The sequence below is a fragment of the Uloborus diversus genome, chromosome 3 (assembly GCF_026930045.1).
Source record: "Uloborus diversus isolate 005 chromosome 3, Udiv.v.3.1, whole genome shotgun sequence".
Lineage (NCBI taxonomy): Eukaryota > Metazoa > Arthropoda > Arachnida > Araneae > Uloboridae > Uloborus > Uloborus diversus.
The window spans coordinates 13154642-13178750 of NC_072733.1; the positions used below are offsets into that span (position 1 = coordinate 13154642).

A 24109-nucleotide genomic window follows, 5' to 3' on the forward strand; every position below is an offset into this window, starting at 1 on the left:
AAACTCATATTGTCAAGCCCGTGGACGCATACAGGGATTTATTTGAGGAGGGGCGGGCAAGCCAAATATGAAGGTAACTTCGTAAATTGAAGTTATAAAATTATTCAGAGATAGTAGTTTAAAATTTATTTCTTGGGGTGAGGGGTCATGTACCGCTCCTTAAATACACCCTTGATCCCCCCCCCCGAACTCTTAAAGTGCCCCGCCCCTTTAAATACGACATTCCTCCAACTTTTAAAGACCCCCCCGGAGCAAAAAGTCTGAAAGAAACACTGGTCTAATCATAAAACGAAGCATAATTTTAAAATATGTAATTTTTTATTCAGATGCTTGTGATGAAGCATCATACACGTTCGCAATTGTTGCCGAGAAAAAAAAATCCTACAAATTTATCAATGAAAAACATAAACACATGAACCCCCCTACAACTCCCCCCCCCAAAAAGAGCTTATTTTTAACCCGAAACATTTTGTTGACAAGATACTATAAGCAACACTGTAAAAAAACTTGCAACACAAAAAATAATAACATTTAGCAACCAGAAATAAACAAAAAATGTCAAAGTTTCGCTGAAAATTGAAAATTTTGATTTAAACGAGCAAAAAAAAAACCTTTCTTTCTTTTAATCTTCCTCGCACTGAGCTAGTAAAATCAAACATATATCGTAGCCACTCCACGACTTCAGACAGAGACCCTGTAAACGGAAACCGAGGAAAATTCCGAAAGAGAACGGATATTACTTCGTCTGCTGTTCTAGAGGAGCATTTCATTTCGAAAAGGATCGAATGGAAGGAAAGCACAATTCCTTGGGGATAGAAATTTCAGTCAGAATACCAAAGTCTTTCTTTCTACCACTTTTCATGTCTGCCTAATATTCATAGTTATTGATCGATCTTGTGTTCCACAGTCATGATAAGTTTTTTGCCATTATCGAACTCATTTTCAGATATATATTTGACGCAGGTTCTGAAATTTTACTTCAAAACATTGCGCACCTTTTATTGGAAACATAAGAGTTTGCCGTTATTGGTGTTTCAGTATTCCGAGTTAGCACACGCTGGAAGATTGTACCTACACGCATAAAAGATAAAAAAGGGGGAGAAACGTATATACTTTTCTTGGTATTAAATCTTTTATTGAAATATTTTTCCCTTTCCAATATTTTTTTTTCTTTCGTAAAACCAGATATTTATTTTCTTTCTTCAGGTATAGAATATTCAAATAATCACAGGGACAAGATTAATAAAAAAAAAAAATATTTAATGCAGTTAAATTTTTTTTGCAACGTAAATAACCCGACATGGCATTACGTACCAATAACGTGATACAATGCTTCAATATATCGTCGCCTCAGAACAACAGTAAGATTGAGCAGCTTAGTGTTATTTCTGGTATTATATCCTATCTTAATGTTGCTCTGAGGTGACGATATGTTTTTCTGAACTTTGTGAAGCGGTGATGAACAGTTCTCATAAAATATTACGCGAATCGTTGTTTTGGGTATGATTCCAGGGGACACATGTTCGGATTTACATAAACTTTTTTTTTTTTTGAGCAAGCAAGCACTGATGGTTGTCAGAAATTGTCCTATATGTCTGCATTTCAAATGCATGGGTAGGAAAATGAACTGCATTTAACATGCGATAAATTACTTCTAAAACCGCCAAAATTAAATTTTTTTTAGGCAGTTGATATTTATCTTTCTTGATTAATGAGTTTATTATATACGTTTATCTGTTGATTATATAGTGTACGTGAAAATCAATTTCTTGGCACTCCAATAGTTATTTTCTAAATATATTTTAAAACTCTGGGAAACTTTTTAATGCAATGCAAAGCTCATCTCCAGAAAAATTGAAACAAATATTCAACTATGTTTCATTTTTGGCTGAAATTAAAATTATTCACTAAATACGAAACCACTATGCCCTAAAGATACAATAAATGTGACGTGCTCGATATATTTGTGAAATCCACCTCAAGTGACATACAGCGATTTAAAAATGCGCTTATCGCATGTAACATACTTTATAAATTGCGAAAAAAAAACAACAAGCTAACATTTAAAAAATAAGCAATTTGATTAAACTACAATTTTGAATAATTTATTTTGAGGATGAGAAACTAAGTTTGAGAAATATTTTACAATAATTATATGATTTTTTATGTATATGTAAAAGCTCACACCTGTTTTCTTCGGTATACGGTATACGTTTTCATCATGGAATTCGATCTCTTGTTTTTCTTTTTTTTTTTTTTTGTATAGAAAACGAAATGAGTTTTGCATGTTGAAGCTTAATAATAATAGGTTGACATTCAATAAATTGTGTATTAAAACAAGCGTTTTTAATTAATTGCAGTTTGCATTGAACACCTCAAGTGTCTTCAGCCTTTGAAAGAAATTAAGCATTTACAAGTTAGGCGAATGAATGTGCTGATAAAAATAATAGCCTACAAGCGATTCTGTTGTACCGATCAAAGTTATAAGGTACTTTTTCATCCCGCCTGTAACAGCTGGATATCAAAGTGGGATCCACATACCAGGCGGCGTAAATTATTGGATCGTAAACTAGGTCAGATTATTGTTTTTCCAGCTGGATGTGATAAATGGATGATGTAATAGGAAAAGGGGAGTCAAGGCTCCAAAAAAGGAACAAACGATGGTCACTAAATGCCTATTAATCGAACTGGTTTCTGAGAATTAAATACAACGATTTGGTTTCCTGACCAAAGCTCAGTAATTGGATACTGTTTTTTGTAAATTTTTATCTACTTATTACTACTCATTCAGTATTTATGTGTTTATTATCGTCTGTGATATGTATATTTCTTTGTATTGTTTAACTTATTTATCGTCTGCCCTATCTGTTTATCTGTTGCTTTTTGTAATCGAAAAAAAATTAGAAATGAGATAGATGAGTAATGATTAGGGTGAGATATAGATTTTTACTATAGCACCATATACACGCATTAATTAAATGTGGAATTTGGTTCTGAAATACACACTTGCAGTGTGGAAAAAGTACACTGGGGGTTATGAAGTATGGCACCGAAGGAAGAAAAAAACTGCTTCAAATATAAAGATGATTTTTTTTTTTTTTTTGAGCAAACTCGATTGCTAATTGTTTTCACTTGACCGTCCTTGACGTTGTGATTCCTGTTTCAACCCCACTGTCCTCTGCAGGCGCGATTCCTCCCGTTAGCCGTTTCTCCTGGTCGGTGGCGTTTTGTCCTTCCTACACACACGCACTCTCATACACATGCACACTCAAATACACACACGCGCCTTTACACACATACACACGCGTCTACGTGCATACCGCACAAGAATACGCACACACACAAGCCTACACATACACATACACAACTATACACACGTAGCCGCTCAAGAGGAGGAGCACGCTTGGAGGGACAGGAGTCGTTTCCAGAAACAAACAAATGGGGTAGTAACCAATGAGTACGGTCTTGTCGCAACTCGTGATTGCGAAAAACATAATTTGAGTTCAAAATTTTAGAATTCAAATTAATTTTCTTCTTTTTTAAAATCTTTATATGATTTTTTTTCACAGCGTTAATGCACTTTTACGCGTGCACTTTTCACAATTCTGAGGAGATTTGACCGATTTTGAACTTCGTTCCAGGCACCGTTTCAGTCAGAATTTATCTTTTGATGGATGAGGGTTTGGTCAGAGTAGTTCTTAATGGATTTAAAATATCATATTAGAATTCGTACTATGTGATAAAACCAAAAGTTCTACTGGGTCGACTTTCAAAACTCCCTCGCGGTGTCCCTGCAGAAAATCCTAGGCTATTTTTGCTTCTAACACAATTATGTCCATGTTCGCTTCATTTGACCTAAATTTACGACAACAGCAAAATTTGTTTCTGTTTAACTCCTGAATTAACAGGCGAAGACCAAAATGAACTTTGCCAGAAATAAAACAGTTTTTGGCGTAGACTGTTGCTAAAAAAACTCAATAATTAGACTTGAATCACACGCAGGTTTTTTTTTTTTTTTGAAATACTAAAACGTTTATTTCCACGTAATAACGTTGTGATTAGTAAGATTATTTTAAAGAATTTTATTTGATAAAAAAGTAACATAAGGAATAAAAGACAGTCGGAGACATCAGAAGGGCATTAAACCGCTGTCCATATAAGATTCTAGTTAAGTTCTTAAATAATTTCTTTTTCTTTTCTTTATATCCTCCACTTGATTCCTTTCATTTGATACCACACGACACGTGCTCAGTTTTATTCATTTCCTTTGCGCATCGGCAGTCTGCATTTTAACCTTCGTCGTTCGAGAGTAGCATTATGAAAATAAGTTTTTTATTCCAAGTTTTTTGATGCGCTGCTGTACGGGTAATAGATTTATTCCATTCAGATTTGGCGTCCGGGATACCGGATATGAACTTTAAACAGCTCCTGATATTTTAATAATTGGTTAAATGACTTGATTTTTTTTCTGCAGTTGATTCTTCACATTCTGCCTATTGTTGTGTGTGTAGGAATTTTTCGTTTAGAGATTGATAACACTACCAAATAGGGATTGGGATATTGAAATTGACCCTGCGGAGTCTGGTGTTATACGGTATGAGCATGGTATATTGCATATATTAAATACATATACTTAAAAATGGAACGTGTTTAATGGCATAATGAATATAACAACATATTTACAAGAATTACGATTGTAACAAGCATTTTCAGCAGCGTCAGAAAAGGAAATCAAGCTTTTTACGATAATTTATTTTATCTTCTTCACGCAAGTTAGGTTAAGCTGCAATGTTTTTGCTGCTTTCCCCAATCAAGGATTATTTTCACAAAGGCGAGGGTTTTTTTCTGATTTCTTAAAAAAATACAAAATCTTTAATGGATCATTTCAAGTGTTTATACTATGATATTTTATTGTTAGGAGAACATTTTACAGTGAATTTTTTTTTTTTATTGTCATCATCGTTTTTTTCATTTCATATATATATATTTCAAAAATATATGTCCGGAATTGAAAAGCATCATGCGAAAACAGCTCTGTTTTCAAAATTTTGGCCAGTTTATTTTTTAATGATTACAAAAACACATATGAATGTATAATGTAGCACCATATTGAAAATAAATAAGACTATGATGCAAATTTTAATATGATTTTCCTCCAAACCGGGTATTGTTATTACTTTGAATTAAAAAATGGGCTTATATGTTCCAAAATTGGCTTAAATTACAGCCGAATATCACAGTTTAAATGGAATACATTTTATTAGCTCATAAAATGGTAATTCTGCATTAAATATTAAAGTTTTGTATAAAACTTATAATTGTGATGCAAAACCTGCCCTTAAAAATATGTATCAACTAGTTTTACTTTAATTGATGTATAAGTCCTAGAATAGGTCCCACAAAATATGTACACAAAATTTTAGAGTACTAGAACAACAATTTGTTTAAATATGATGGAAGTAATCAGAAGTTTTACATTTTGAAAAAAATTCGTTTAACAATAAAACTCAAAAAAGGTCCTAAATGTAAACAGCCCCTAATATTTTATTAATAAATTCGGAAGTATTTTGACAATCATTAAATGTTTGGTACGAAACTTTTCCGAAAAGAACAATTAAAAAATTTCATCTCCAGTTGAAATTATTACTCCAATTGGAAAAATAAATGACTGTGTCAAAAGTAGTATATCCTTACTAAAACACTTATCTCATAAAATTATCTGCATATAAAGTTTTTATTTTTGCAAAAAAAAAAAAAAAAAAAATCTGATAGATAAGCAAAAAATTGTAAAATATATAAACATCAAAATATATAAATTAGTAAAATTCAAATATTTGAAGCAACAGTGTCTCAAGAAATGAAATACCGATGCGAGCCAATATTTACATCGTATTTTTTTATATACAAGCCCATAATGTGCTACAATTTCAATTCTACTGGTCATTAAAGCAAGTTTTTTCTCACAAGCATATAATTTTCATGGATATATTTAGTTTCTTTCAGCATATAAATTAAGTACATGTCAGTTATAATTTTAAGTACAATTAATTACAATAAAAACAAACTAACGAGAATTGTTTTTTCTTTTGCAGTGTGTTCCCAGCTCAACAGAGGAATTTTCACCTTACTTGCTCCAACTGCTGAAGCAACATATGAAACACTTGCAGCTTACACGAATACATTTCATATGCCATTTTTAAGTCCAGCTTTGCCTCAAACGAACTTTTTCAGGCCTATGCAATATGGCGTTAGCATGAAACCTCAGTACCTCAGAGCAATCATAGACATTATTAAATATTATCGATGGAAATCAATAATATATCTTTACGACTCAGATGATGGTAAGTACTGTGTTCTCCTACAAAGCAATTATTACTGTAGAACCTCGTTTACTTGGCCCTCGTTTTTCCATATCGCTGGTTTAACCGGATCAATTTATTAAGAGTTAATATATGTTTATATATATATATATATATATATATATATATATATATATATATATATATATATATATATATATATATATATATATATATATATATATATATATATATATATATATATATATATATATATATATATATAATGATTGAACAAGAACGAAAAATTCTTTTAAAAGAAGGAAAAAATGAAAAAATCCCAAAATACCCTGGGGCCTCATCAGGGGGTACTCCTCAAGGGTAGGGAAAAACCATGAGATGTTTCGTGAGTGCTGCCGGCGAAATTTGCCTAAAAAAGCAGCACTAGTCCCCGACATCTCACAAAACAAGTAATTGGGTTACTGAAAGTCCAGAATATCAGCATGACATGAAATACAAACATTGAACCTTAAAAACGAAAAATACAAGTTTTATCTAAAGAAAATAGAACAATATTTAAGCTACAAGATTTATATAAAGAAAATAAAACAACATTTAAACCACAAGAGAAACAAAATTCATACCTGAACTCAAAATCAAAAGAAAGATCGTACAACCATCAAATTTTGCCTTTTTAGGCAAATTTCGCCAGCAGCATTCACGAAACATCTCATGGTTTTTCCCTACCCTTGAGGAGTACCCCCTGATGAGGCCCCAGGGCATTTTGGGATTTTTTCATTTTTTCCTTCTTTTAAAAGAATTTTTCGTTCTTATTCAATCCCTATATTGCTATCAAATGTGTTGTCTACCAGTATCATAGAGCAGCCTGTGGCGCCTATTGAACTGAGTAGTAAAGGTCATTTTTAGTGAAGTTCATTTTGGTTGACTTGTCCAGATTATAAATACAAAATATGATAGTGTTTCTTTATATATATATATATATATATATATATATATATATATATATATATATATATATATATATATATATATATATATATATATATATATATATATATATATCTATATATATAAAAATCTCGTGTCACGATGTTTGTTCGGGGTAAACTCCGAAACTACTCAACCGATTTTTCTCAAATTTCATATCAATGTGTCATTTGGTCCAACTTAAAAGATAGAATAGTTTTTATAATTTTTTACTGCAAATTTCATATTAATTATGCAATAATAGTGTGAATTAATTGTTTAGTTCTAAAAATTCTTAATAGATGGCGGTGTAAGTTAATTCATCGATATAACTCTAACATCGTATGACTTACTGCTAAAAACACCATGATAAAAAAAGCTCAGAGATGTTGCTTAGAATTTCCATATAACGTTTCGGGATATTACAGGTTATTATTTACTTCCTGAGAAAATCAACTATATTTTTCAAAACGTTTCCTTGAATTGCTACAAATTGCAGATTTCACACCGTTGTGAAAAGTATTTTTCTCCACCAGTATCAAGATTAACTAAACGTATTTAATAGGTGTATCGGTTTCGGAGTGATTGCGGTTTGTCCAGATTGACTCAACACCCAATGAGTGCGAAAAGTTATCTGGATCACGAAGCTTTGCAAGAGTTGCAGAGGAACTACTTTCGAGCTACTTGCTTGAGAGTATGTCTTCGCGTTGGCAATGCGTGAATTAATGCTTTGAGAGCTTTCTTAGAAAAGCAGGAAGGTTCCAGGCTATTATATTAATCCTGCTTTAGGCTTCTCTGCAGGTGACAGAATCATAACTGCCTTTTTAACCAAGAAGACTACTGAATTCTTCAAAAATATTCCAGGTTTATTTCAGGAAAGTTAATGAATTTAAGCGGAAAACAATTATTTTCTTTATTTTGTTCCCCAGGAAATTTTTAATATCATTAATTCTTGGAAAGATACATTCGCAACAGAAAATTGCAGTGACAATTGCATCGTCAGGCATTGCTGCTACTTTTTTTTAGATGGTACAGGAACAGCACATTCAGCTTTAAAGTTGCCAATTAGATATTCATAACAAACAAAACACAATGTGTACAATAAAGAAAAAAAAGACGTGGTATGGCTGTAGTGTTGCAAGAGAGTGAAATTATAATTTGGGATGAGTGTACTATGTCTCATGAGTAAAAGCATTCATTCGAAGCACATCATAGGATTATGCAAGATTTGAATGGCAACGATAAACTTTTAGGCGAAATTGTCTGAATACTGTGTGGGGACTTCCGGCAGACATTACCAGTTATTCCGATGAAATTAACGCATGTTTAAAAAAAAACGTTTTTTGTAGAGTAATGAACGAGATAATGCGATTGGCCATGAACATGCGAGTATAAACGCAAAATAATCTAATCGCATAAGTATTTTCTAAGAAATTGCTGAGTATTGGAAACGGTGAAATTGAACTGTATCAAAATATACAGTACAACAAATAGCCAGACAATTTCTGCACTGCCGTTGAGACGAAAAGTGAACTAATTGAGAGTCTATTTCCAGATAAATTTAATTTTTTAAAATTATAATTGCCTCTGTAATCGCGCTGGTTTTGTAGCAGTTTTGTTTTCGGTAAACATTCCCGAACAGACAGGAATATTTGTGGATCGTCAATTGTCGACTGTCAAATACATATCCTGATGCATGTCGCAAGTTGTATTTATTGGTAGCACAAAGTCATTGGGAGTTGACACTTTCTAATGCAGGTTTGACATAAGGAGAAACAGTATTCGTCAACTGTTTAAAACAATTTTGACGACATACTATCCAACACAATCATTATTTTTTAAGGAGAAACTATATTACTTTCACGTTTGAAGACGTATTTCATAAATTTTAAAAAACACACAAATGTCCAAATCCAGATTTTACACCAGCGATGAATATGAAGCTTTAGTTTTAACTGAAGGTTTTTGCGTTTCAATTTCAAATTTGCCACTTAGTCATTATGATATGCCGTTACTTGATAGTCGGGCCACCGACTTAGTTAACACTGATTTGCAACGTATAACAACAGAGCAATGACTCTGTCTTAGCTACAATTATTGCGAATAATGAGCCATTACTGACGGCTTTAAAAAAAAGCTCTCCATTGATGCTGAACAAATTGTCGATGAAAACAAAGCAGTAAACACTCCAAATGAATTTTTAAATTCCCTGGATACACCAGGAATGCGTCTACACGATTTCCGGTTGAAAATTGGCTCAACAATTTATTCTTTTTCGCGATTTAAACCCACCTAAATTACGCAACGGTACACGTTTCTACATAAAGTCAACAATATTTGTCGGAAAAGTTTAAAGGAGAAATGTTTGTGTTGCCACGTAATCCATTATTAGCGTCATAATTTTCAACACATTTGAAAGGCTTCAATTTTTGATTCGTTTAGCTTTTGCAAAGACCATAAATAGATTTAAAGAACAAAAAATGTTTTATTTCTGTTTGTTATTGAAACATAAATATTTCTCTTATGGGCAACGAAATATTGCCTACTCACACGTGGAAAGTTATCATACTTTTCGTATTAGCAAAAGACTGGTTGATCAAGAACATTGTGCACAACTTAGTGCTTAGACAGTTTTCAGTTTTCAAATAATAGAAACAATAGTTCGAAGTCAATGTTATCTACTTCATTGAAAAAATTTAATTTTTATACATTTTTAATTTAGTTAGTGTATTTTGTAAAGAAGTTATTGATTACAAACTATAGAGAAAGCTAATGTGAATAAAATGTAGTGTAGAATCTAAAAGTGTATGGTGGTTTACGCTTAGTTCGATATTTACTATCACTTTCAATTTTTTTTTTTTTTTTTTTTTTTTTTTTTTTTTTTTTTTGCGGAAGTTATACTTACAAAATTTACTAAGCGTAAGTATAGTGCTTTTTCCATAGAAAATTTAGTTAGTACTTATTGAATTCAATAAGTTCTTTCTTCAGCCTGCACGGTAAAAAAAAAAAACAAAAAAAAAACAAATCCGAAACGTTACTGAGTAAAAATTTTCGATAATTGCTTGCAGTTCTGGCTAAGCTTTGGCTATGTTTGCATTACTGCTTATAGAAGTTCCTTAATAAATCAGAAAGGTGCTAAGCTTTTTTTTTGTATCCCTTCCTAAGTTTACATTAAAGTTCCAGAAACACTATTAACTTCAAACGGGAAGATCTTCGAATTTTTCAAGAGGCTTCCGAGATGATTTCAGGAAGGTTATTAACTTTTATCGGAAAACTTTCCGGGTTTTGGCTTGAAATGATACTGGCAGAAATTGGCCACATACGCTGCCCATAATTTTCCAGGAACATTTAGGAATCGTTTTTAAATTGAATAATGCCCATTATCAATGTCATATGTTATAAAATCGGCTATACTATTTTAAGCTCTATTAAAAATATTTATTTGATTCTATCAAAATAATGAGTTCAAGTTTATTTTAATCCAACTTCTTTGCCACAGCAACGCGTGGCTGGGTCAGCTAGTATATATATATATATATATATATATATATATATATATATATATATATATATATATATATATATATTGACTTAAATCATAGTTATAAATTATAATAGCAAGAGCGGAACTATAAATGTGCCAAAAAATTCAATCTTTATTATTAAACTCCCTATAGATCGGTCGGTCAATAAATTGTTGTAAACTGATAAATAACAAGGCGCATTTGGAGCGTCAGTCCTGCACCACCGCAGCTGAACTAAAAATGATAAAATGTTTGCGAGTAACAATCCTATGTAATTTTGTTACAAAGCATCGTCTTTGATGTTATGAAAGATAAATCTGCTTATTTGCAAACAGTTTTTACTCATTACCCGGATCATCAGCTTTTCATTTTTCCGGATTGAATGTCCCAGTTAGTCCAAATAAACGAAGTTGCAAATTTTAACTTTATTTATGTAATAAAACCTTAACTACTCAATAATTTCATATTAGAACGAATACAAATGTGAGTTTTTTGTTTAAACAGTTATCTGCTTTAATTCCATAGCTTTTGCAGCTATAGCCATTTTAATAAGTAAAAATTACTTATAATAATAAAGCTAGTCAAGTTACTATTGAAACGAAGTAATTTTATTTTATTCTTACTAACCGTAATTTTTCAAGCTAGCTATGTTTTTACCTGAACTCAAAATGTTACTCGTAATTGTGTATAGTCTTGTTAGAAGCATTTAGATAAAATGTAAATAAGTTTTAAGTTGTCTTTACTGTTTATATTCTCAGGAATTTCACACGCAGTCTATTGATTTTTTTTTATACATACTATCAACAAAAAGATTTTTTGTTTGGTAAATGAAATCTCTAAACATAATGATTTACTAATTATTTCGGTTATCAATGCGCCTGTAGTATAAGGTACAAAGTTATGCTAGAAGAAAAACAAAATGTCGTAAGGATTGTAATTTAATAAGTTTGACAATTTCTTCTGCAGTTTGCTCTGCTCGAGTTTAAAGAAAAACATTAAGTGTCTGTAAGTACAGAGTTAAAATTCCGAAACATAGATACTAAAATTTTTAACATAAAAACATAGATTTTTTAAACACTATTTGAACTTCTCCTCAAATTTAAAGTACCCATTAATCCTCAACTAAAAATCACTCCCTTCGAAATGTTATGTCATAAATATGTGCTAAAAGCATGGATTTGCCAATTACAGCAAATTCCTTATTCAATGTAAGGTAAACATTTTAAAAAAGAGCAGGTATCTTTGAAACACATTATACTGTTAGTTATTATATGTTTTCTTTTCGTTGCAACGCAATTACCTTTTTTTGTGATTTTGTTTTGAATATTTAGAATTTAGCCACTACCAGATTAACTTTTCTTGCAAACGTTACCGATAAGTAATGTGTTAGAAACAAAAACATAGTTTCAAAATAAATCAAGAAAGTAATAAAACTTAAATATTATAATTGTTGCGTGAACGATACAGCAAATGAAAGAACACAAATTAATAGGATTTTTTCAAATTTTACAGCAAAGTGTTACATAATGCTTTTTTACGTGTCTTATTATAAACTCGTATTTAATGCAATTTCTCTAAGTATGACACTGAAAATCGTGATTGTTGCGTCAATTGACAAATACCAAATTCTGCTCTTCATCGTCACTAAGCACCCTTAAATAAAAAATATTTTATATAAACTAAGGAACTAAATAACGATAATTAACGGTTCAATCATTAAAATATGAGATTTTGGGGTAATAATAAACTTAAGTTTTGTGTAGTTCAAAACATGCAAAAAGCTTCAGTTATGAACAATTTATAACGAACATTGAGACAAAACAAACCTTGATTACGTTCACAAAATGTATCTTACTGATCCACTAATAACCTTAAAGTGGTAAACAGAATCTATCTAATTTTTAATTAACCTTGAAAAATTAAGCAATCAGCTCTCTTGAAGTTAGCACTGTCAGTTAATGGAATTAAAAAAAAGTTGATGTGCCGAATTAGGCTCTTCAAAGCATGGATAGTTTGAAATGTTGCTTAGCAACAAAGCAAGACTTGTTCAAGTCGATAGCTGTTGTAGAAACGTAAGACGCATTTATTTCTCTTCTGTTTTCTTAGTAAAAAGAAATATCTTAGCCACTAATTTGCTGATACACAACAAGTTTCTATTCAAGAGATTTATCTTGGCTGAAGTAGCAAGCTGTAAGAGGTAACAACGAACTTAACATGATTATTTATTTGCATCGCTATCTGATTTGAAACGTATTTATTTTATAATGTTAAGGCATTTCTATATGCATAAACAACTGCATCAAAGTGAAGACAGTTTTTGAATTCATCTCACATTGAGCTTACGTCTAACAAATGTGGGGCTTTAAATTTGACCCTATTATCACGCTTTTTACCATTTTCACTAAGATGATTACTGCGTCTCATTAATAATTACAGTTTCAAAATTGTATTAAAATATTGAAATAAATAAATATATATTTCTAAATATATATATTTTTTAATTTTTAAAAATGTTCATGAAGTTTTTCAACACGTTAGATACCAGGATCCAATTTTTTTCTGTCTGCAGTCCAAGCATGTAGTTAATGTCAAATTGCATAAATTAGTTCCGCTAACTCTATCCTCAATGTCATGATTGTCCCACTCGGTATCATGTGATTGAATTATAAGCCCAGACCTTATTTTCTAACAAGGAAACGAAACAGATCTGCTTTTCCAGAAAACAAATTGAAACATAGTTCTTATATGTATCGAGAAAGCTGAATCCGATGTCAGGGGTGTAATTTTTTCGCAACTTCCGCAGACGTTTGGAGAGGTAAAAGACCGAAATGTGGTTCAACCTGAACTTTTTGACGCGTAACTGCTTACTGTATACCTTACTTTTATTTAGCTTGACATAATATATTCAATGGATTGCTGAAAATTTTAATTAACGAACTGTTTTGAATTTCACCATTAGTACATATAAATATTACAGACAGAAAATAGTTATTGTGATCCACTTGAAAATCTGAACAAGTTTCGGAAATTCCTTGGGTTCTTGATTTCAATCTTTAAAATAAACACAAAAGATAGTTCCACTAAGCATAAAATTATTAGCAGTGACTATAGATTGTGTTAGAGCTTCACTTGGAAAGTTGCATTAAACAAGGAATAAAATGTTTGCTTCTTTTTCTATGAAAATTCACAAGAGCGTTAACCATAGAGACAAACGAACTCGCCAAAGGTCAATCACCAAATTTTATAGCTTCTCTGACACTCGCTTATACGCAACAAAGCTGATCCCAAAGATCTCAAAGTACGTCAATAAGTACTAAAACTTGTGTATTTTTTTCAAGGAAACTTCTGCTTCAAAGAACACTCTTCAACTTTCTTGTAGAAAATGGCAAATCTCTTTTCACTACGGCTAAACTTTCTTCATTTTAGTTTTTGCTTTCATTTATTTTTCGAAATACGTGCCACAAATATTCTTCAAACTGGATGTCTATGGCTTTATTTTTCAAGATTCCGATGTGAAAGTAAAGAAAATTGTATTAAATATGATAGCAGAAACGATCTTTTTATAAGAAAACTAATAGTCTCGTCTAAACGGAGATCAACTAGAAATGCTGAAGTGCTGAATATTTCATGACGAAAAATAAGAGATTACAGTTTTTCTTAGACTTTGTACAAGTAAATGAAACAATGTTGGGTTATTTTTTGAATGTGTTGTTGACAAATAAACTATTATGTTTAAAAACATAATATATTTTTTATCAATCAGACATTTAGAAAAATTATGTGAAAGATAATCACAACAAATATTACGAACTGGATATATTGCTAAATGTTGTTGTAATACTGACAAAGTATTCGCTCTCTGCTTTGAGCTTGATGTCATTTTGAAACATTATTTTTCATTACTGATACATTTCTGTTTTTCAAGCTTTGAAGAACTACAACAAATCAGTAATTCGAATCTCTTTTGTAACACGCCTCACATTTAACTGGTTGAGAATATTTTGTTTTTGTTGCAAGTGATATGTATCGGTTCAGCGTCATTTTGTCGCACTGTTATTTTTTTCACTATCTTTATTATAATTCATTTTAAGAATGTAAAATATACCAATTTGAAGTTTGTGCTCTTTCCACTATCTGACGAATACAACAAACTCTGACATAAGTCACGCGTCGTTGTAATGAGTGTGCAGAGTTTCCGAAAATTAACGGATTTCAAGTTAAATATCTTATCCAAAAACGATATTTTAACAACTGCCATTAAACCCCTTTTCAACCGACATTACAAAAAGTTAGTGAGATGACCATTTACATAACTTATTTCAAACAATGTAGGATGACCAGAAGCATTTAGTTACTTATAACACTATTCAAAAAGCAGTGAACCATTATCCAAACATTGCAAGGGGGAAATTCCACGGGTAACTGACTGACATTTTTCAAGACGAACAGTAAGTGTTTGGTAACCTTTAACGTAAAATATACATTGTGCAAACGATCTTTCCCCTGAATTATTGTATTTCTTAAGCTGAGCTTAATTGTTAAATTGAATTCCCGAAATAGTTTGGATGATTTTTAGGAATTTGTTAAAAACATGGTAACTGACTGACATTTTAAAGAGTAAGCATGTCAGTCAGTTACAATGCTTTTAAAAACAAATTTGATATAATCCAACCTGTAATTTTGAATCGAATTATACCGTTGAATTCAGCTTTAAAATAGTATACAAGTCAGTAAAAATATATTTGCACTATTTATATTGTGCGTTGAATATTAGCAAATACTTAACTGTCTTGCTTTAAAAATGTTAGTCAACAACTCGTGGAATTCCCCAAAGAAAAGAGACAAGTCTCTGAGAAAGATGTCTCCAAAAACATAAAATAAAATCCAATTCCGGCCTTAGAGCCATATTTAACTATTAACGGCTGTACTCATATGTATGAATTCAGCTTTAAAATAGTATACAAATTAAAAATACAATAAGACTTAAATGCACCCAGCTTACGGACAGTGTTAGTGGATAACAAGTTAAAGGTATACATTTTTGTCCTTTGTGGTCAGCAAAAGGACAGCAGATATCAAATAAGAGCTGAGAGTTCAAGATAAAAATTGACATCAATTAATCCATCGACTTACGTCTGGAAAAACAGTAACGCAACAACTAGAGAAATGAAAGTCAGAAGGGACAAGACGCAGTGGTTTTAGCTTCGTTATAACTTATTATAGTCCTGAATGCATTATTAAAACAGACGATATCATCCTCAAACAACCATGAAATTTGCAAAACCATCCTACATAAGTACTTAACTTCTTCAAAGTGTAGCGTACTCCCCAGAATTGACTCCATGGTATGAAGAAAATTGTATTTAAGAGCTTTGCAGCGTTCAAAATGTTTCAGGTTTTGAATCAATTTACAAAAATTCTTTCAAGCAATGAAAATGCATAAAAAGTTAAGAAGTAAAGCTCTTCGAACATTCTGAGCAATGTCGTTTCCAAAACATTAAATCTTGAAACAGTTTCTGAGAGTGTAATATTACAAGTCTGTAAACATTTCTCCGAAAAATGCTTTAAGATCACTTAAGATGAAAACTGAAACCATAATAAATATAGTTCCTATGCAAGCACAATACTCCGTGCCCTTAAAAGCAATGAAAGTGAACACGAGGTTTCTCTCAGTAATGTACAGTCATAGAAAAAAAAAACGAAACACTTTTAATTATTCGGCCATTATACATGCTAGAAAGGAAAGAAAGGTGTCATCCGACTTGGTTTAAAGTCTTCTTTAAAACTACGTAGGTAAAATTTTGATAAGGGACCATATACAAAGCAAAACGAGCACCAACTCTTGATTTTCAAATAGGAACCCCTATTTTTTGCTACATAATTATGTTTAGACCGCAAAATAAAGCCAGGGTACGAAATTTCACTTCATTCCGTGCAGTAGAACAGGAGTTATTAACGAAAAACGTTTTAGGGACCGTCACCACATTGAAAACCCTTCTTTCAAGGTCACGGCTTATCAAGTAACGGAATGTACGCAAAGAAAAGATCGAGATTATCCAGCTCAATTCATGGTTTTTTGAAGTTCTCTCTTTTTTCCGTAATTCGATACTTTTTGGGCAGATAATGTTGCGCCAAAAAGCGATTTACGGTCAAAAACCTTTTTTTTTTTTTGAAAAAAAAGTTAAAATATTTAGATTTTTGTCTATTAGGATTAACCTAAGAATGACGAACCGGGTTTGACTGGTCCATTGTATAGATCGTTGTTTGGGAAATCGAATAAGGACAAATTAAAATTAATGGAACATTTTGCCTTTTCTAATATGAACCTATTGGATTGCTTATATAATCATTCAGCAAATCAGCCTCAAAGAAATGTAAATATCAAACCTTATACCTAGAATCATGATGTGAATATGTTTGATAATTGTGTTGCACCTATGTTACAGGTTTATTTTGGAATGAATAGAAAGTCTTTTGATGTCAAATGGAATTGCGCGTTTTTAATTTCGCAGAACATCGGCAGAAGTTTGTGCCACCGCACAAAAAAAAAAAAAAAAAATATATATATATATATACGGCACAACGTGGGTAGACGCAGCATTAAATAGATTGGAGACACGAGCGAAGCAAGGTTTATTTATTCCGTGAAAATTTGCTCGATATACATAAAATGAACGAAGTATCAATCTGAAAAATAAAACAGAAACAGGAGAATATAAATACCCGTTAATGAGCAAACTGTTCATACTCGAACTTTATTTGGTAAAAATTTGGCTATATGAATTAACACAGTGGACAAACACAGTAATTGTTCTAGTGGCTTTTTTGTAATAAAAAAAAAGAAAATTTGTTTCAAATCCAAATTTGATGCGGAAGATCATAAAGTACCGTAATATTAAAAAAGCATAACACAATTGGCGGTTTTAGTTAATGCTATTTCTAGCAACGAGATTCGAGATGGTCCAACCCGTTATTTAAAAAGACAAAAGTTATTTTAGCTTAAACCAAGGTGAACCGAAATCAGACTTCTTGTCATTTCTCCGATTTTGTAACTTAGCACATGCAAACAAAGCTTAGTATTTTTTGATTTTGTTTCGCGTACTATATACTTGCAAATGAACATTTCCTATAGTGTGATGCTATAGGCTGGCGCACCTATAGCAATACTACACGAAATATAACCGACAGATGAGTTTAATCTATCCAGAGATTACAATTTCGTCCTTGCTACGGATTTCGCAGACTGGAATCGAAACTAATCGTGCAGGATGCAGAAGTCACCTCATTGAAGCTAAGAGTGCGAATAAACTGGTAGGTAAAGTAAATTTATTTGCTGTATGCTTACGGCATCTCACTGGTGAGATAAATTTTCTTCATCCACCAGTTTTTAGGCACTCTCGGCTTCAATGACATGACACCTGCTTCATTGTCCGGTTAAACCAGATGCTCGGTGCAAAGATGTTGTGCTCATTATTAGGAACCACTGCAGCCATCGAATGGGATAACCAAACCGCAGTGGAGACGCGGGCCACATTCAGCCCTCGCGGCTGATCCATGTGGCCGGTTGTTTGCTTAAAGAATAGGACCAGAAAGTTGAATTAGAGTGCCAGTGTCATAAAGGTGGACCCGAATATTCAGATATTGGATTCTGAAAAACATGCATTTAATAAGATAAGCATCTAGTAGTTGATAACAATAATTTTTTACAACTCTTTTTTTTTGGTCGATATTTTTCCACAATATTAAAAAAAAATTGAAATTTTATCTTTGACTTGCGAGAATAGTTTTGATGTGAAATGCACGGACAATGACCGAGAAAATAAATAGAAAAAAAAAGTAATTAATATATAACTAAGAGTAGACAAAAACTCAACTTAATCTAACACGCAAATTAATGTTTTGTTAAATTTTTGACGAAGTCAAAAAAAAAAAAAAAAAACGTTCACAATTAGCTACAACTACTACTTTCGTGCAGAATGAGGCTCAAAGCACGCGGCCCTCTACTGCTACTAAAATTTACTCTCCTACCACATTGAAAATTATTCAAACACTTTACAAAAAATTAGAATAATAATTCCTAAAAACCAGTAAACTTATCTAATAGCAAATATTACCTATTGACCCATCTGGATACTGTTAAAGGCGAAACTTCACACTGTCGGCTATTTTTCGAGTGCTTTTTCCCGATTTAGACAAGGCAATAATTTTTCCTTTTAGCAAATTATTACCGGGAAGCGCCATTAATTCTACACTGTCTATTGCAAAAAAAAAAAAAAAAACAGAAGTATTTTAAGTGTAGCTTTTAATTTTAAAAGTTCTATAACATATTCTTTTATTAAACCTGGCTACTGGGCGGTAATTTACTGAATACATGAAGTAGTGTTTCGCATTATTTACACATTGACGTTTAAACGATATCCACAAAAAACTGACGGTTGCAATATTGTGTTGTTCTTCTGCAGACACAGCGAATAAATTTATTTAATTTTTTAAAAAATTCATAAACGTAACTCTAATGCAGAAAACCCACGTTATAATTGGTTTGCTTATTTTGTTGAACAATTTCTTTCTTTTTTTACGAAGAAACCAACTTTCATAATTTCTGTTTTAAAAAAGTATACGGTCCCCTAAAGTGAGAAAAAATGAAATTTTAAGCATAGTGCAAAAACTACTGAATATTTTGAGCTCAAATTTTGGATTCCCGCATAAAAGCTCTTCTAGATTGTTTTTCTGTTAAAATTTAATATGGTTTTAGATCATATTTTTTTCAAAAAATATTAAAATAATTCATAAAAAAAACTAAAATTACATTTTAGGTGTTGTAAAAGACGTTTTTATTATTGGGTCGATTCATATTTTGATATAAAAAAACAATCTTTGCCGTGCATAATCTAGTTTTTGTGTTATGAGTAAAAATATCAAAATACGTTTTAACATTACGAGAGGAATTTTTCAAAACTCGATTCTGAAGTAACGGCTGGATCTAATTAAACAAAACTTTGCATACAAAGTTTAAAAAGGATGCTGATCACAAATATGTGATAAAAAAAGGGGGTTCTCATTGAAAAATTTGAAGTTGATGCTCGTTTTAATATGAAGACGACCCCTTAACAACAATTTTTTAACATAATTATGTAGAACTTTTTATTCCTAAAACAATGACACCTCACACGTGTCTCTAGTGTCAATAGTCTTTGAATACGATCGAGTGTTTCGTTTTTTTTTTCTATGACTGTACTAAATTGCGATGCATCTGCTATCATTAAGCTATTTATAAACTGATGCTGGAGAAAGTGAACGAAATACTACTGAAAGATGGAGAAAAGAGGGAACGATCAGAAAAACCCTACGGGACAGGAAAGAGTTCCATTTCCTGGGAAAATCCCAGCCTGTAAGAAAAGTACTACAAGAACGGAAATGACGAAGGAATGGTCGGAAAATCTGGAAAAAGATTTCGGAAACAGGGAAGGAAATTACGGCATGCATTATTTCATGAAACAGCAGGGTTCTAATATCTTGTTATAAGGTATAGAAAAATTATGATAAGAAAAAACCGCTGGCATGATTTATTCTTTGTCTCATTCTTTTTTCAGTTACCATAGTTCATTTTCATTGAGTGTATCAGGAGTTCACGTAAAGTGCAAGTTGATATGAGGGTCATTCCATAGTGACTAACGTAACATTCGCAGCTGATTTTCTTACTCTTTTTACTTACACCGGGAGTAAAAATAAATGTTTTTTTTTTTTTTTGGTTTAATGTGTAGATTTAAAATGTACAAGGTCACTATTTTTCATTTCTACCAAGAATTTGAAGCAAAATAAGCGCTGGTAAGTATTTGTTCACCAAAAAAGGCATCGAGACTAACTTAACATTTTTGCAACCCTGAGAAACAATGCTTATGTTACGAGGCAAATTTTTCTGAAACTTACGCAGACATTTAAAATTGGCCGATATATTTGTAAGAGGTAAACAATATATTTTAAAAAATATACTACAGATTTTTTACAGATGAATCTTTTTTGGCCCTTAATGGTACTTTTACGAAAAACTGTGTGTGACTAACGTAACGTGACTAACGTAACCATCGAATAACAAGCAATGAATGCATATAAAAAACATTTGTAATTAATCTCTTGCTCTTATATTACTTTTACACTTTTTAGGAACCTTCTTTATGTTGCATTATGGTTCTTTTTTTTTCTATATTGGTGTAAGAAGTTGAATGGTAGAATTCATTTCAATTAACTCAAATTGAATGTTCGAAAAAAATGAATAAATAAACAAATAAAAAAAAACTGCTTTTACTAACTGGATAACATCTTTTTTGGGCTAATTAAATCTTAAATATCTCTGTTTTAAAAAGTTAACTTTATACAAGTTGATAGTTTCACAAATTCTAGTATTCTACCTATATACTAGTTATCGTCATAAGAAACTCCGTAATACTTTTCAACTTCATATTATTTTTTAAGGTTTACTAATTCATCGGACGAATAGTACATCCTGAATTAAAATGCAATATTGAAAAAAAAAAGCATTCGAACATTTTTGCAGAACGCAGTTTAATTCCAGATATCTCCGCAAATGCTTGAATTAGAAAATAATCATTTTTGCATTTTCTGAAACATATGGCAGCAGCGCTTATTGTCAATGTATCATGTAACATCTTCAAATGTTTTCCAACGAGCTGCCATTACTTCATTTTAATAATAGGTGAAGTTGTATTTTCTAAAAAATAGAGACGTTTTCCTTTGTTAATACTGTCTTTCTATTTTTGTTAATTCTTTAGCTTGGATTCTTGTGTTGAATGCACATTCAACAGAATACTAATTTTGCTTTACTCACCTTTTTTTTTAATAATAATAATTCTTTAAATTGGAAATATCTTTTTACCTTTAAAAAGGTATTTTTCTAAGTAGACAGAAGGTCTACAATCTAATATTACTGGTATTTTTCACCCTTTATATTTTTAATCAATTTAGAATGCCTAATTATTCAAAATTGTTCATGAAAATATACATTAAATCAAATAAGTTTTAACTATTAGCAGCAATTTCTAAAATGTTACGTTGGTCACATGCAAACTGTTACGTTAGTCACAGTTCAAATATTACGTTAGTCACACTAATTATTTTATATCTATTGATTCTAAAATAAATATTTTGCACTTTTTAAGTAGATATGACACAGATGTAAGAAAATAAAAATTGCTGTTTGGTTCAATCATCTGGTTTTGTTTTTAAGCAGAAAATAGTATATTTTCGTGACTAACGTAACGTAAATATTTTCAGTGAAATAACCAAACTAATTAAAATACTTATCTTATAATGTATGGAAAAATAACAATCAATTTTATCGGGCCAACATCTAATCTTTTAGAATAAACATAGTTCTTTTAAAAATTTGCAAAAATTTTTACATTACACAAGAAAACTTAGACGCATACTTTTTGCGTATGCTAAGCCTTTTCTACAACCTCGCATGTTTAGAGCCAGAAGAAAATCACTGAATGAAATTTTTGCAAACTGTTACTGGATTCATGTACTAGAAAGTATGCTGAATGAAATGATAGGTCACAATTAGGGCTGTGTGGAAAAAAGAATTCCCAGGTTGAGGTTGACATTTCTATGGAATGACCCATAAGGCGAATCATTAAAGAGTTCTTCTTTGTACAATGTGCTTTCACTTCGTTTTAATGCCAAACACTATCATATATGCCTCAAATTATTATAGAAAAAAAACTATTCGTGTATTATTGAACTCAAAACACAATCGAAGGTGCGTTTTACAATAATTTATTTTCGAAAGATCAACTTAGGAAGAAAGGGAAATTTTTATCTGATTATTATTTCCTATATTGTAAAACAGTTCTCCAAAAAATATTAGCTCAAACTTACAACCGAGGCGATCACACACACACACACAAAAAAAAAAAAAAAAAAGAGATGTGGGACACTTCCAGTTTTAATACAAGTATAACTGACTTCAGAACGTGTTAATCTAAAATTCGGAAAATTTTTGCCGTAAAAACAACTTTTATTAAATCGCCACTGATGAGATTTTTTTTAGAAATTACTCGCATTAAAACCAAAAATTAAGCTATTTTAAACTACTGCAAAGGATGTACGTCCCTTGATTCCATTTCACATGCCAACATTTTTATTTACTACACAAGCATACAACTGAACGAACTTCGATACGTTATGCATATACTATACAAAGCATAGTACAATGTACGAAGACGTTTGACCGCTGCACTATAGAAATATACGGAGCGACGGAAGGATAGTCGAGCCACACCATTTCCTTTTAAGTCATTAAGACAGACTCACGAAATTTCAATTGTGTATAATGGTAAAAAGACAAACTTCAACGATAGCGATGCACTGAAAAAGAATTCCGAAACGTTACAGGTTATTTCCATGGAACGTCTCGGGATTTCACACGTTTTCACGTATTTCCCTCTAAAAACAAGTATTATCACAAAAAAGTTTCCTGAATCGCTACAAGTTGCACGCCTGCAGACTTTTCACTGTTGTGGAAAATATTTTTAGCAACCAGTTTAAAGATTGAATGAGCGTGTTTTTTAAGTGTATCGGCCTCAGGTTGCTTACGGCCTATCCAGAGTGACTAAGCTCCCAGTGAGAGCGAAAATGTCAATGGATAGCTACAGCCTTGCAAGGGAGGGACTGCAGGCAAGAGATATGCTTGGTTCCTTCTTGCATCGCTTCGGCCGTGGTCGCTCTGAGTTTTATGGAGCCCTCTTGGCAAATTAGGAAGGTTCTAATCAAGAACACTAAACCTACTTAATTCTTCTAGAAGGTTCAACAGATATGACTAGTTTTAACAGGGCAGATTTCGCACGCCTTCAAAAAGTTTCAAGGTTCATTTCAGAAAGGGTACTGACTTTTAGCGGAAAGCGTTCCGGGTTTTTCCAAGATATGTTACTGGAAGAAATTGGGCACATCAGCTGCCCATTATTTTCCAGGAACGTTTCTGAATCGTTTTTACAGTGTGGAGCTATTAAATTTTTTCCGCAAAATTTACGAATCTTTTTTACAGTTCTAAAAAACTACATGTTGCACATCTACAGTAATAACAACGATGCCTAACTACTTTAACACCCTTGTTTTCACGAGTCTTCAAAGAAAATTTTAATTTTTTTTTATCCTTTTACTAAACGTATTTTGAAAAATATATTTTTCATCAAAAAAAGTATTATAACACAAATAACTTAAAAATTAAAGTTAATTCTGAAAACTCGACTGTTGATGCAAATCTTGTAAGTTAAATAGATC

At 31.6% G+C, this 24109-nt stretch overlaps 1 protein-coding gene across 1 annotated transcript in view; it reads left to right on the forward strand.

Annotated features, from left to right (window-relative positions):
• Window positions 1–24109, forward strand: part of LOC129218031 (glutamate receptor 1-like) — a 357221-nt gene that overhangs the window by 108433 nt on the left and 224679 nt on the right. The window contains exon 3 of the mRNA XM_054852210.1: window positions 6093–6341. Within this exon, the coding sequence (XP_054708185.1) occupies window positions 6093–6341 (249 nt within the window). The remainder of the gene's footprint in view (window positions 1–6092; window positions 6342–24109) is intronic.